At 50.2% G+C, this 15,799-nt stretch overlaps 1 protein-coding gene across 1 annotated transcript; it reads left to right on the top strand.

Moving 5' to 3' along the window:
- Positions 1-13,116: 13,116 nt before the first annotated feature.
- Positions 13,117-15,238, top strand: CSF2 (colony stimulating factor 2). The gene is made up of 4 exons (XM_004586388.3): positions 13,117-13,288; positions 13,386-13,427; positions 14,071-14,196; positions 14,880-15,238. The coding sequence occupies exons 1-4, from the start codon at positions 13,130-13,132 to the stop codon at positions 14,985-14,987; spliced, it is 435 nt and encodes a 144-aa protein (XP_004586445.2). The 5' UTR covers positions 13,117-13,129; the 3' UTR covers positions 14,988-15,238.
- Positions 15,239-15,799: the final 561 nt, after the last annotated feature.

Below are 15,799 nucleotides of genomic sequence, written 5' to 3'. Positions count from 1 at the left end.
ACCTTTCTCAAGGCAGGCCTCGTGGATGGCCTGTTAGTGGGAGGTGGCTAGGCCCTGAGCTGCAGTCAGCACAGACATGAAGCACCTCCCCAGCTCTGCAGTCTCCTGAGGATGCACGGGCAGTGTGCTCAGCTCCAGGGGACTGCTCGCTCGCTCGCTCTCTCTCTCTCTCTCTCTCTGCCTTTCAAATAAAATAAATAAAATCTAAAAAATGTATTTCAAATTTTTTACCAACAAATTTTGTTTATTTATTAAAGATTCATTTATTGGAAAGTCAGATTTATGGAGAGGAGGAGACACAGAGAGAAAGATCTTTCACCTGCTGGTTTGCTCCCCAAGTGGCCACAATGGCCACAGCTAGCTGATCTGAATCCAGGGGCCAGGAGCTTCTTCCGGATCTCCCACACAGGTGCAGGGTCCCAAAGCCTTGGGCCATCCTCGACTGCTTTCCCAGGCCACAAGCAGGGAGCTGGATGGGAAGTGGAGCTGCCGGGACTAGAACCGGTGCCCAAATGGGATTCCAGCGCGTTCAAGGCAAGGACTTTGGCCGCTAGGCCACGCTGCCGGGCCCGCATTTCTCATCTTGACACACAGAAAATATTGTAAGCAAATACATTTGAGGCTTCTGTGTGGAAACGGGCAACAGGAAATGAAAGAACAAGGAAGGAAGAAAAGAAAAGGGGGAGGAGGAAAGGAGGGAGGAAGGTTTTCAACCATTCTTTCAATTAACAGGCAATTATGATAGGACTGCTTTTGTCCAGGAATTTAAAAGATGCTGAAATCATAAGACATCAATTGGCACATTTATAAAAACTCAATGAATCCCAAAAAGAATAAATAGAAGCAAATGTATATCAAAACACATTATAGGTATACAAAGACTAGTAGGAAATCTTAAAAAGAAGTCAGAGAATGGAGACTTTGTTCAAAGAAGTAAGAATGAGACTGAAAGCTGATTTTTCTGTAGTTAACAAGAGAACCAAGAGAGAGACAACCATTTATTGAATATGCTAGATGGAAATTTATTAATATGGAAATTTATATCCAGGAAAATAATATTCAATCCAAAAGAATGAGAGAAGAAATAGAACAAACAAGACACTGGAAATTACTACAGAGGTGATACATTTATCCAAAATATAATATACACAACTAGCTATTCTTCTTAGAAGACAAATTTTGTATTAATAAACAAGACCCAGTCATGTATTACTTACAAGAAACATACCTAGGGCCCGGCGGCGTGGCCTAGCGGCTAAAGTCTTCGTCTTGAACGCTCCGGGATCCTATATGGGCGCCGGTTCTAATCCCGGCAGCTCCACTTCCCATCCAGCTCCCTGCTTGTGGCCTGGGAAAGCAGTTGAGGATGGCCCAAAGCTTTGGGACCCTGCACCCTCATGGGAGACTCGGAAGAGGTTCCTGGTTCCCGGCTTCAGATCGGCGCAGCACCGGTCATTGTGGCTCACTTGGGGAGTGAATCATCGGACGGAATATCTTCCTCTCTGTCTCTCCTCCTCTCTGTATATCTGACTTTGTAATAAAAATAAATAAATCTTTAAAAAAATTAAAATAAACATACAAAAAAAAAAAAAGAAACATGCCTAAAAGAAATATGGTGACAGGGCCCAGTGCAATAGCCTAGTAGCTAAATCCTCCCCTTGCACACGTTGAGATCCCATATGGACACTGGTTAGTGTCCTGGCTGCTCCACTTCCATTCAGCTTCCTGTTTGTGGCCTGGGAAAGCAGTGGAGGATGGCTCAAAGTCTTAGGACCCTGCACCTGTGTGGGAGATCCAGAAGCAGCTCCAGACTCCTGGCTTCAGATCAGCTCAGCTCCAGCCATTGCAGCTACTTGGGGGAGTGAAGCAGTGGGTAGAAGACCTTTCTTTTTGCATCTCTTTCTCTGTAAATCTGCCTTTCCAAGAAAAATACATAAATCTTACAGGGGAGAGAAAGATGGTGACAGTAAGATATGTCATGAAAGCAACAGTCAACAAGCAGTGGGTGGTGCCATATAAATATAAAACAAAGTAGACGTTAAAGTCCAGAAACAAATTCACTTTTAAGTATGGAATTGCTCAATCTAAGAAGATGATTATTAACAATTTAAGGTTTTTGTGCACAACATCAAAATATATAAGGCAAAACTGATAGAACTTGGATGGATAAACAGACAAATTCAAAGTCATGATGCAAGAGTTTCATGAACTACTCATGACTGAGAAAATAAACATGGCAAGAATTTATAAAGTTACAGAGATTTGAACAGTACAGTGAGAGAACCCAGCCAGTGACCATCACGGCAACAACTGAAGAATAGGATTCCTTTCAATTGTACAGAAAATATTGATACATGCTGATCCCATACTGGACAATAAAATCAGTCTTAAATTTGAAAGGGTGACATTAATTAAAGCCCTACTGCCCAGAATGGGAGCCACTAGGCAGACACGTGACACTTAAAGCATGGCTAGCCCTATTGTGTTGTGCATGCATGGAAAATACACATTTTTTTTAGACTTCACAAGAAAGAAGAGTGTAAATGTGACTGATATACGTCTCTGATACGCTGACTCCGACTCCCAGTGCCTGCACATAACAAGTGTTCACTGCATGATTCGGGCCTCTCCTGTACCCAGGCTGCCCTGAGGGGACACCTGGGGAGGCTTCCCTGGGCCTAGGTTCTGGTGCAGCCCGGAGGACGTGTTGACACAGTCTTACTTGAGGTCACAGCCTCCTTGCCTGCCTCCCCTGAAGCCACATCCTGGTACTTGTCTTCACCAGATCTGCTCAGGTTCAGAGCCTGACGCTTCCAGATCCCCCTTCCGCAGCATCACTCTCCCCCTTGGGTTGCCCCACGGTAATGGCATCACATTTTACTCCACATGACTCTGCTTTTCCATCCTGACTCTGCTTCCCTCATACCAGGATCAGTCATCTCAAGAAACTTTCCCCACGCCCCCGGCACTCTTGCCCCCTTGCCCCAGCCTGTGCCAGAGCCTACCTGACATATTCCAAGGCATGGAAGAGCCACTGCTTCCTTCAGAGGCTGCACAGGACCCCTCACCTGCTTGCCTGCCTCCTTTGGAACTGCTGCCTTACGTTTGTGGCCTCTCCCTGGACTGTCCCCATTCTTGTCCCACCTCTGAAAACTCTATCCCCCCCTACCCCAAACCTGCACTGCCTAATCCAGGCAGTGGCACTTCCAGGTTCAGAGGCCGACAACACAGCTTTCCCTCCAGTCCCTGGCCCAGAGACTCAGTCAGAAACCAAGGCGAAATTTCCCCTCTAATGTCATCTTCAGACCTTGCCAGTTCTGACTCTCAAACTTTCCTAGCCAGTCTCCTCCCCCCAGCAATCGGTCACAGCGTCCCCAAGGGCCCCCGTCCTTGGACTGTTGGAAAGAATGTCCGCCTGCTGCAGGCAGAGCTTTGAGCAGGGATCAGACCTCACCATCCAGGACTTAGCCTGGCTGTGCTGCCGTCTAAGCAAACAAGAAACATCATTGTGGTAGGGCAGGAAAAACCGCTGCCCGTGACACTGGCATCCTGTATGGGAAACAGTTCATATCCAGGCTGCTCCACTTCCAATTTTGCTTCCTCATTGTGTATTTGGGGAAACAGCAGCCGCTCAGATGAAAAGTGTTGGAGACTCAGATGAAGTTTCTGGCTCCTGGCTTCAGCCTGGCCAGTGCTGCCATCTGAGGAATGAACTAGCAGATGAAAGATCTCTCTTTTTTCCTGTAACTCTGTTTTCAAATAAATCTAAAGAATTTTTTTTTTTTTGAAAAAGAAAGAATGAAATGCATATGTGGTGTGAGAGTTCTATCTGTTACCCACTCGGAGCAGCAAGTGCTGAGGTCAAACCACTGGAGGCTTGAACATCAGGAGCTTAGCACCACAAGGAGTATCTAGAATTGTCCTTCTGGGGTGAACCTGCATGTGGGTGAGTGGCGTGCACCAGGCTGCCAAGCAAACCCTGGCCCATTCCAGGGTACCTTTACTTAGAGACCCAGGCAGGGCCAGCAGCACCGAATCAGGGTGCTAGGCAATGGAAGGATGAAGCCCTGCAGAGCACAAGGCCCACGTGAGCTCAAAGTCAGTCTGTCTGCTATCTGTTTGAGGGCTCCCTGACTTATCTCCCCCCTGCCCACCTCACGGCCTTGTCAGCAAGAGGAGAAACCCTTTCAGTCATGTTTCTTCCCATTTTGCAGATCTTGAGGAGTGATGAATAAGTCTGTGGTTTTCTATGAAGGTTCCATGGCAGATAAAGATCCACGTAATGTTAGTATTCGCATCCCTCGGCCTGGGGTGGCGGTGGGGGGGGGGGGAGGTGGTTGTGGGGTATGTGCATTGCTGCTGTATATAAGCAGGAGAGGCTGCAGCAGACTCCTCAGAAGCCCACAGAGGCCGAGGAAGAGACAGAATGCATCTTGCCAGCCCCAACGTGAGGCGCTTTCTTGTCCTGCACCTGCTCCTGCTTCTGTTCAGCCTTGGACTCCAAGCTCCCATGACCCAGCGACATTGTACTGGGATCATCGATGAAATTCTGGATGATCTCAGAAAGCCCCCATTTCCATCCTCGCATATGAGAGTCCTGGGTATCAGCTCTGTAGATCATGAAGATCGACTGATCCTGAAGGTAAGAGCTCGGCCTGCCCACGGGACACGCGTCGGCACTAGCCCATCTCAGCCCTACAAGCCTCAGTGTCTTCCTCTGTAAAGCAGGGTTGGCAGACTTCATCTTAGCAGGGAAGCCAAGCCAAAAGCAAATGATCCTGGCCATGACTATAATAACAAAAATGACAAAAAATAACAAAAATGACTTCCATTATAAGGTGAAAAGGCAGCTGAAGGTGAACCAAATGAGATTCTTGCTGGGGCAGCCCTTGGACAGGCAGATTAAAACTGCCTGCTTCCTTCCTTTTCATTAAAACACTGAGTTTACCTTGCTACCCTCACTAGGCCTGAGTATTAGCCTTCCCAGGAATTTTGCACAGTTCCAGTTAGCAGCAATTATCTGTTCCATGTCTGTGTGGCATATCTTGGGTGTCTGCCGTTTATCTTCCCTGGCTTTTGGACACTTGCTGTTCACAGACGGCAGCCATTTCCATGCTGGAATCTCTGGGACTCTTTTTCTGACTTCTAATATCCTTCATTTTCTTATTTTTATTTTATTAATTTCAATGTTAGAGGCCGAGATCTTCTGTCTACTGATTCATTCCCCAAACAGCTGCAACAGGGCTAGACCCAGAACCTACTCTGGTTCTCCCACATGGGATGGCAGGGTCCCAGGGTATACATTAGCAGGAAGCTGGACTCAGAGGCAGATCACAACTTGAACCTAGCACTCCACACCACAGGATGGGGGCCTCACAGTTGGCCCTGCAGGGGTGTGCAGCTTTCTTCAGGCCTGCATCTTTTGCAGCAAGGACAGGAACAGGATGCCTGGGAGGCTCTGCAGTGACTCTCGCCTGGCTGTGCCCCCACCCCTACCAAAACTAACTCCCTTCTCTACTCCCATAGGACCAGAGTCTTCTGAAGGCAAACTTGTACGTGTTCCGGGACACTCTTGAGAGCCTCAAGGGTAACAGCTCAAAGATTTGGAAAAATCTTCAGGTGTGTGAAGCTGCTGAGGGTCTGGGGAATCCCTGGTCTTTGGGGAGGAGGGTAGCAAGTCCTATTCCTTCTTCAGGGGAGCCTCTGACTGTCTGCTCTGACTCCCTCCCTCAGGGCCTTGAACGATGCCTACCTCCAGGCACAGAAGAGGTAAGCTATTGCCACCACACCCCTGCAGGTGCTGGCCTCAACCACCACCTGGCCCCCAGCCTCTCACTTCCTTCCAACCTGGACTCACCGCCAGCCCCCCATTCCTTCACAGGGATACCCGGTCGTTTTCACGAACTCTTCCTGGGGTGAGTTCAGGAACAAGCTGACATACTACCTGCAAGAACTTCGACCAAAGCCATGGTTAACGAAGAACATAAAATCCGCAGCCTGAGCACCAGCTCCCACTACAAACCTCCAAAGCCAAGAGGTGTCCCAGTCTTGCAGCGACCAAAGATCCCGGAACATCTCCCACACAGCCCAGGCCCTGAAGGTTTCCTGCTGTCTTGGGGCCTCAGATGAATCACTAATGACCAACTTTTTGAAACATGCAGCCCCAGTTAACTTTGTACAATTATGTTCTTATTTTCATCCTTGAAGCTATTTATTTAATTATGTATTTATTTATTTATCATCATCTTCAATGTGAAGTACATTTATTTAAATCGAGGAGCCATGTCTGCTCTTTCTGAGGAAACTTAGGGGGGGAACAAGGAGTATTGTTCATTCATATCTCAGGTTTTGAACTGCTTTGAGAATAAACCGGATCTTTCCAACACCAGTTTTGCGGCCAGTGTCTCAATTTGACATTCTGGGGCTCTGAGGCCGACTGCAGCCCAGTGGGGCTCATTCTCACACTGCTTCCTGCTGTTCTCACCCCGAGAAAGGTGAGGACAGGCCTTGCCCTGACCAGTTTCCTCAGAACTCTTCACCAGCTAGTAGGCTCAGCTGTGAGTACATCACCTGTGCTAACATATTCCTCTCTCCAATCAAGAGAACGCTGCCTGGGTTCCTTGGAGCTGTGCCACAGTTCGCGCCGTCAGGGAAGGTGGCAGCTCTCCCGAAATGCCCGTGCCCCTCTGCCTGCACGGAGCACCCTTACCTTGTGGAATGCTTCCCTCTTGTGGTCTTGTTAGAAACTGCAGCAACAAGCCTTCGCTCCGCCAAGGATTCAAGATGTTGCTGCAGTTTCTGACAGGATCACTAGGGTGAAGGTGTGTCACGCGATCCAGGAGGCAGGTGAAGTCTGGATCCCATCCAACTTCCCCAGAGCATCTGGCCTGGCTCAGCACACTCTTCTTATGCCTGGTTGGGCAACATTTGTGTCCCACCTACATGTTCTCCACGGTCAACGGCCTTTTGCTCTGGTCTGTGGCTTCTCTCATGCCCTGTCCCCAGGATCCTGGTATCCCAGAGCCACTGGTGGGTAGTTCACACTGGCTGTGAGTCAATTATAAAATCTTAAAGAAATTTGCCATCCAGTTATCAAATCATCCATAGCTTGAAATTGCCCAGGTGGGAATATTAATAGCACTGCAATCACAAATGCTGCCAAGCAGACACCTAGAGGTCTCCTGTTGGCCTCTCACCTGCTGCTGAACTTCAGAAGCAGGCAGGGAGCCAGAAGATGACAGTTTGTGCTTGCTGGTTGTTCTCCACTGGAACCACACCGTTCAATGCAATATGGCAATGAATTAGACACATGAGCCATTGCTTTGGACTGAGTGGTCTGGGAAGGGTTCTTATAGGAACTGCTGATAATGTGACAACCAGCAGAGAAGGAGTTCTGGGCAGAAGGAGAAGCAGCCAGGCAGTGGTGGGGAAACTGAAATGGGCAGAGCCTTCCACGGGACAGAATGCAGGCTTGTAATGGGAATGGAGCTGCAATGCGCTTTCAACCTCTCTCTGCTCCCTCCCCAGGCCTCAGCTGGCAGCAGTGGGAAGGGGGTACTGCCAGGGCCTGACACATGGACCAGTGGCTGGGTCAGACCCAGCGGTGGCACAGGAGGATCAGCACATCTGAGGGAGGTCAGACAGGATTAGCACAGGAATGGCACGGTGATGGGGGGCCTGAGCCTTTTCAGATGTTCCAGGGATTCATCACTATTCTTCTTCTAGCCTGGAGGCTACAGCCTGGAGCTAGGTCAAGGCCAGGGATGACCATCTGCCCAGCCTACTCAAGCTCACCCTAGTCCAGAACAAAGGGGTAACTGCAGGCCACAGACTGGACGTTTATGTGTGTACCTCCCCCTGACCAGGTTCAGTGCTGACAGTACTACCCAGTGTGGCTGTCTCAGGAGGTGGGGACCAGGGCAGATAGCTAAGTCAAGAGAGTGCAGCCTTCCATATGTTTTGATGGTTTTTTTATTTCAATTTTATTTATTCCAAATACTTTCTTTTCTCTTGTTGAATCCGTTGCTGGCTCATGGATTACATGGTGGCATCTTTCCCAAGAGACTTTTGTGTTTTCTTTTTGTCACTCATGTGTTGGTAACTCAGTGGCGTGTTTTTTCATGGTGCTTTAATTTGTTGTTGTTGTGGCTGTTCTAATTCATACCACTTGACCTTATTTCTGGCTTCTCATTTATGGGAATGTATAGTGATGGAGTACTGGGGACTACCACATCCACTACCACTACCAACGCAACATGCATCCCTGCTTCCAAACAAAAGATGGACTCCCAATTAAACTGCAAGAAATGTGAAGACAATGGTATGCTGAACTGTCTGACATTGTACCAGCAATGTCAGGGCACACTCAAATAAGAGACTCTTGGAATTATGACTCCTTATGAAGGACTATAGTATTATAGCAACATGGGGAAAATCTGTCAGGGGGTGGGAGAGTCTATATGAAATTATACCACAAAATTCAAAAATTCAAAATAAAAATATAACCAAAAGAGAGAGAGAGTGTGTGCAGCCCTCATGAATGGGATTAGTGCCCTTGAAAAGCAGGCCCCAGAGAGACTCCTTTAAACCTTTCTACCATCTGAGGACACATGAGAAGTCAGATATCCACAAAAACAGGAATCTGTTTTGAATCTTGGACCTCCCAGCCTGCAATGCTACAAGAAATACGTTTCTGCTGCTCATGAGCCACCAATTTCTGCTGTTTTATTACAGCAGCTAGAATGCCGTGACAAGGAGAGGCTGATACTTCCGTGACTTAATGGGAGGTCTCTTTACAGTGCAGAGAGCTGTCTACGGGTCTCCTGTAGCTGTCAGGCAGGTCCACCCACCAAGACTGGCCTTTGTGCAGGCCTACAGTCCCACTGGCGCCAGGGGGCAGCAACGCCCCACTGTAAACCCCATTGTGGCCAATAGAAGGCCACAGTCCCCATTAGCTTACATTTGAGGAGCTTCTTCAACAAAGTCAACCATTCAACCAGAGATTTTCATTCAACTTTTAAAAATACAACAGCAACAGCTTTCAGGTGACAGGACAAGTGGAAGCATGTGTCGACCCTCTACTGATGGCAGCAGTAGAGGTGGGCACCGCGTGAGAGGGTTGCAGCAGACCCTGTGTGGCTAACCTCATAGAAAGAAGCCACAACAGGAAGAGATGCAGGGAGAATGCACCGAGTCTGCCCAGCTCCCTGTGCTCGAGCCCTGGGCAACAGGGTCTCCTCACTTCCTGACCCACACTCCAACAAATCCCCTCAACTCCGTTAATGTGCATTACTCTCATTTCATGACTGCTTCCTTGTGGCAGCTCATTCCCTGTGCTCACCTTGGCTGGCAGCCTGGATACTGTGCCCAAGAGTTGGAGTCTCATTACCCCTGGCTGCTCTCTCTGGACCTCAGATGCAGGCTATGTGGGAATAAGGGACCTGTGAATTCTACACATACAGTGGACTCTCCTGGCAGCTAGACTGAATGGCACAGCATCCACCAATGGTTGGGGTTAACCACCCTCAGCTTTCCCAGGGCAGTCAGGACTCACAGAACCAGGCCCACACACACACACACAGGGCAGGAGCAAAACTGAAGGTGGCAAGGGGCAGCCTGGCCTTTTAGTGGTGCCACAGGGGATGTGGGAGGAACCAGCCTGGAGTTGGAACCACAAGGACAGATGTGGCTTTGTGAGTCTGGTGGCGCCTGGAGCGACAGGAGCTGCAGTCTCTACCTCACCACATCTGTCCAGAAAGATACTCTCTGGGCTTAGGCATGTAGAAGGACAGGGCATCCTTGAAAAGTTCAGGATGACTGGATCTGCTGCCCTGCCTGGGTGGAGAGGCTACAGCACCACCACCTCCCTGGCCAAGTTTTCCCACAATGTTTCCTGGACCGTAGTTTTCTCAAGGAGGCAGTGATAATGAACCCATTGTACAGATAAAGGAGCTTTCCTGGGCTACTCAAGAACTGGTCATGGCTGGGCACTGACAAAGGCCAAAACCTGGGGTATAGAGACAAGTGGACAACAGCAGCTGCTGGGGAAACTGCCTTCAGGCCCCAGGCTCTCCCCAAAACAGTCACAGGCCACTGCAGCCCCTTTCCAGCTCCTGGCAGAAGCACCCCTTTATAGCTGCCTTGAGGGGGACACGTACACCCATTCCATCCCTCTGCAGGTGCAGCCAGATGATGAATCATGTTCTTTCTGGCTCCTAGAACAGTAGAATACTTCTGAGTGGTCGATTCAAGTGCTGCCTCTTGTCATTGATTGTTTTGACCCTGCTGCCACTGATCTTCTGAGCCTCCTATTAGGGATGGCAGGGACAAGAGGAATTCTGTCACCTGAGGTAACTGTGTAGACATCTCAGGGGACTTTGGGAGTTATTTCCTTGTGCCTGTGATAACTTACTTCCTCCATCTGTGGTAAAAATTCTTGAGCAGCTGCAGCGCTCATTTCCTCCGGAGCCTATGGGCAGGGACATGCAGGGAACTCCCTCCAGAGCGCTTTCTCCTGACCCCGTGGGAATGGGGCCAGAGTGGGTGACATCACCCATCATGACCCCTGCCCCGGCCCTGCCAGTCTCCCGGGGGCCTGAGTCAGCACAGCCACTTGATGCTATCTGTTGCCGCTTCTTTCCACACGATGCAATCTAGGAATACCTGCCTATGTCACGGCCAACGCCTGATGTCATCTTTCCAGAGGAAGGGTGTGTGGCTGCTCATAAACCTCACTGCCAAGTCCATGGAGATCTGTCTGAGCCCCTGAGGCCGTGCTGCCAGCCTAGACCCTTGTTCCATCAATGGGGTAACAAAGGCCTTGAAGGCAGGACCCTGACTATTGTCTATCATCCCTGTATCTCTCCTGCCTGCTGAGAACCTGATAGGTACTCGATACACACCAAATGAGTGTAAGTCCACTACATTAGCAAATTCTTTCTAATCTGTCTGGAACCTGCTTCCTCATTATCATACTGTCTCCTGGCACTCGGGGTCTCTGTGCTCCAATACTGTCGCCCCGATTCTCTCCTTCCCCTCCATCCTATAGCCCCTATGTGTCCTTTCAGTACTTGCTGGCAGACAGTGCCTCCCAGGAAGCCTTCTGGGCTCACAGGGAAGAGCTTTCCCTGGGATCCTTCAACTCTGAAATTCCCCATCCCAGATTGGACTGTACTGCAGCCTGTTTCCCTACCAGATCTCAAGAGCCAGGTGTGAGGATCAGCAAAGGGTCCTCTCTACCCCGTCACCAGCAAGGCAACAGCTGGCACGATTGGAAGACAGGCTTGCTGATTGAACTGGGATGATTCACTCCCAGGAGGAAAGTAGTTTCTTACCCAGGAACCACATTAGCACCTTGCCCCCCATGATGGTGGCTCCTCTCTCCAACCCAGATTCCAGGGCTCTGACACATACCTCTCCTCCAGGCAGTATCTATGTGTTGTAGCCTTGTCCTCCCTCTGCCCTCAACAGCCTCCCTGAGGGAACTGAGAAAAGACCTCATCTTACCTAAAGGAACTGAGAAAAGACCTCATCTTACCTAAAAGAAGAGCCAGGGCCTGGCCAGGTCATGTTCTAACCCTGGCCCAGCCACGATGCCGCTTAGAGGTCAGGGCTGCCCTATAATGGGTTCCAGGGGCTGGCAGGGAGTCGCAAAGCAATCTGGAGGACAGAAGACTGGCTTGATATCCAAGGGAAGTCAACCCCTCAAGCAGTCTCAGACCACAATGCCCAGCTCTGGGCCACAGTGCTTCCTGATTCTGGAAATCTTGCCTACCTGATCCTAGCAGACGATCCTCCCTAAAATCTGATTTCATCAGTTCAGACTGAATTAGAAGCATGGTACCTAACTGTCCTTTTTAAGAGTTAGGGGCACCTCTGGAGGTGACAGGAGTCAAGGCGCACAGGATGCGCCTTCCTCTAAAAATGTCCTTACCTCCAAGACACACTGGACAGATGTATCCACTGCACAGGCGTGCACTTGGTGAAAGAGGGCATGTGTGGACTCACACCTCTGCAGCCATGAAATCAGAGGCCTAGGGCGGCTTGAGCCAGATCACTTGTGCAAACACAAGTTCATGCTGTCCCCTCTGAACCCATTGTGAAAATCAAACACTTGTTAGCCCCTCAAGAGCCTGTAGCTTTTCCAAAAGCGTTCTTTCTCCTACGGGGAGGCTGCTGGAGTTGGGGCCATGCAGGAAATGAAGTCTGAAAGACCTTGCAAGAAGCCTTTGTTCCCTGGATGTGGAATAGTGCAGACCAACTCTGCATCTGCTCCTGAAGCTCCTGTTGCTGGGGGCTGTGGGTGGGCGTACAGTACCCACCTTACAGGGAAGCCTGCCCTGCAAAGGGTGGCGAGGCTCACATAGCTCAGAGCTAAGTGTCACTCTGCTGGGTGGTACTACACCAGGAATCAAACTTGGAGCCCTGATTTGCCCCAGTTGAGACACTCAACTCACCCGTGCTCGGTAAACCCGGACAACAGCTGTCAGCTTCCTGGAAGAAGACGCTGCAACCTTGCTAGCTGATGTGTGCTGGATGTTATTGCCTCTGCTCAAAGGGACAGGGATCCCTGGCTGGACTGAGCTTCCAACTGCTCTGGGTCCTAGATGGGAGCCCACACAACCCACCACCACAGGACTGTGCCAATCGTTGGACTCTGCGTAAGTGAACAGTGGGACAGGCATGTGACAGCCACACTCAAGGAGCCCCACCTAATGTTGCCCCCCACCCCGCCATGTTGTGCCCCAGCCACTCTGGGTCAAGAAGTCTAAACTGTGCCTGGAGGTCCCTCAACGGGAGGGTCAACCTAGAGCCTAATCAGTCCCTAGGGACTTCCCATGGCCCGGGAGGGGGAGGGGGTGGCGAAAGAGGGCTCAAAGAGGCAGACGGGTGGCTGTGGGTTCTTGGAAGGGTTCATTAATGAAAACTCCCGAGCTGACCACCTGGGGGAAGGCTCACTGTTCCTTCCATGTAGAGCTGATAAGGGCCAGAAGATTCCACAGTTCAGGTAGTTCCCCCGCCTCCCTGGTGTTTTGTGGTCACCATTAATCATTTCCTCTAACTGTGTATATAAGAGCTCTTCTGCCAGTGAACCCAGTACTCAGAGAGAAAGGCTAAAGTCCTCAGGAGGATGTGGTTGCAGAGCCTGCTTTTCCTGGGCATTGTGGTCTGCAGCATCTCGGCCCCCACCCCCCAGTCCAAGACCATCACCTCACCCTGGAAGCATGTGGATGCCATCAAAGAGGCTCGGAGTATCCTGAGCCACTGCAACGACTCTGCTGCCATACCGGTGAGTGAGGGGAGACTGTGGCTGTGCCTGGGCCACCTGTCGGCCCCACACTGGCCCTGACTATCTGCTGCATAAGTGACATTTTCCTTCTCTGCAGAATGCAATGGTAGAAGTCGTCGCTGCAAAGTTCAACCCCCAGGTAAGACACTTCTCTCTGACACACCCCCAGGGTCCTCTACCCTGGGAGGCACCACTGTAGATGGTTGCCCACAGGGCTGTCTACTTTCTCTCTACTCAGCTGGCTGTCAGGAGGGGGACCAGCTTGGGGGCACCTGAGAGGCCACCTGAGAGGCTATGCCGCTGCGGCAGTCACGTGAATCACTTTATCAGCTGAGCAGCCACAAGCAGATGTAGTACTTGAGGGCTCACTGCGGAGACAGGGTGCAGACTGGATGGGGGATCAGAGGTGTTTTCAGAAACAAGTCTTGTTTATGAGTCCAGGTAATACTTTGCCTCACTTTCTCCCTGACTGGAGATGTAGGGGTGCAAGTGACCTCCTCCCCCAGGCACCGGGACCCTCTGGAGGTATGAAGCTAAGGGAAGGTGACTGTGCCAGCTGAGGGTGACCTGAGCTAGGCAGAAAGGTGGCAAAGCATAGGCACAGTGGACAAGGTAGCATGTAGGAGTGGAGCACCCTGAGACTGGCATGGAATCAGCCTGAGCCCTTCTCAGGCTCTGCTCCTTGGGGCTGGGATAGAACAGAATGGAGTGTTGGGGAGGCTGCTGAGGATCTACTGTGGGCCCCGGTTATTTCTCTGCTTACAGAATGTGCTCTCCCATAGGAACCAACTTGCCTGCAGACCCGCATGGAATTGCACAAACGGGGCCTGAGGGGCTGCCTGAAGCGGCTCTCGGGCCCTCTGACCATGATAGCCAGTTACTACAAGCAGAACTGCACCCCGACTCTGGTGAGTGCCACCAGGGAGCTCCAAGCAGGAAGATCCCCAGGTGGAGAGAGATCCCTGGCTATGGCTGTCAGGACCCTGAAGTATTTTATGAGTACCTCCAGTGAGAGGGCAGTCAGCTCACAGCCCCAGGAGTTAAAGCCTGGCAAATGACCATCTTCTTAATCATTGTCATTACCATTAATGAAGTCAGAGGTGAGGCAAACTCAAGGAAACTGTTTCCTACCCAAAGTGTTAATGCACCAGCGCTGAAGTGCCATCTGCCAACAGAACTTTGTCCTGGCCTCACATGGGGTACCTGGATTGCACGGGTACCCCAAGGAAGCAGGCTGACAGGAAAGGACATAGGTCCCAAACACCCCCTTTCTTTCTATGATGTCTGTCGCCTTGACTCTTACTCCCTCTGAGTGCTAGGAGGCAGCCTTAGCCCACATGCTCCTCCCTGGCCTGGGATCAAAGAGGTGGTCAGCCTGGAAAGACAGCCTTGACTGGCACTGCCAGGCTCCTGTGCCTTTGGCAGAGCAGTGACCCCCTGGGTTAAACACGGATGGCAACACTGTCACCTGATCCCCGGAACAGTCTTCCCAGCCTTGCAGTTCTTGCAGAGTACAGAAACACGCTAGCACATTCCCATAGCACCCACTCGGCTGCGCTCAAGTGTTTTTTATTTTTCATTTTTTCTTAAGGAAACTTCCTGTGTGACCCAGTTTATCAACTTCAAAAGTTTCAAAGAGGACCTGAAGGACTTTCTGTTTATCATCCCCTACGGCTGCTGGGAGCCGCTCCAGAAGTGAGCAGATCAGACCAATCAGGCCAGCCCCGGAGGCTGACCTCACAGACTGCGGCTCTCCCACCGGAAAGAGCTAAGAACTTCGTCTTGGCGGGACCAAGGGGTCAGTCACAGCCACTGTGAGGGTGGCATGGACCTGCCAAGGACCACACTGACCAAGTTATGGACCTTGTAGAAGAAGCGGGTATTTTTTATATTGTCTGGGATCTGTAATAATTATTTATATATTTATGTTTGTAAAAATATTTATTTATTTATTTAAGCTCACATTCCATATTTATTCGAAATGTTTTACTATAATAATAAATTATTTAAAGCATACTTTTCTGTGTGCTGTGTGCTGCTTTACTTTTAACCACAAGCACATAGTAGAGGTGCCCCTTGTCCACAGGAGATAAAGAGGCAAGAAGGCTGGGCAGATAGGGAGGTGTTCAAGAGTGAGGGGCTAGGACTGTCAGACATTTTCCTAGGGGTAATGGTGGTGTCAGATAGGAGGAGGACCTGGGCCTGGGTGACCAAGGTACTTGCCTGGGTGTGTATCCTTAGATGGTCCCAGCCCAGGCTTACCTGGAAGGTGGAGTGAAAGGACCTCATGCTTCCTGGGGGATAGTTGGGGTCTGGCCACCACTGGCTGAACAGCCCTGCTCTGGCTCTACACCCCATGTTCCGCACCCTGCCTCACACCAAGAACTTCAGTCATTCTTAAGGTAGATTTAAAAAAACAAAACAAAAAAAAAACAAAAAAACAACAGACTCACTATTCAGAGAAAAAGAAACCAAACCACAGAGGTCAGGGCTCAGCCTATTTAGCAAACT

Source organism: Ochotona princeps, chromosome 19, assembly GCF_030435755.1.
Source record: "Ochotona princeps isolate mOchPri1 chromosome 19, mOchPri1.hap1, whole genome shotgun sequence".
Lineage (NCBI taxonomy): Eukaryota > Metazoa > Chordata > Mammalia > Lagomorpha > Ochotonidae > Ochotona > Ochotona princeps.
The sequence above is the reverse complement of the archived record's forward strand: the minus strand, read 5'-3'. Positions and strand labels throughout refer to the sequence as shown.

What these genes read in the sequence shown, in the direction of transcription:
- CSF2 (XM_004586388.3), top strand. Translation starts at nt 13,130, where the DNA reads ATGTGGTTGCAGAGCCTGCTTTTCCTGGGCATTGTGGTCTGCAGCATC. An exon ending in CTGCAAAGTTCAACCCCCAG is followed by an intron (nt 13,428 to 14,070) that starts GTAAGACACTTC and finishes GCTCTCCCATAG; the next exon opens with GAACCAACTTGCCTGCAGAC. An exon ending in AGAACTGCACCCCGACTCTG is followed by an intron (nt 14,197 to 14,879) that starts GTGAGTGCCACC and finishes TTTTTTCTTAAG; the next exon opens with GAAACTTCCTGTGTGACCCA.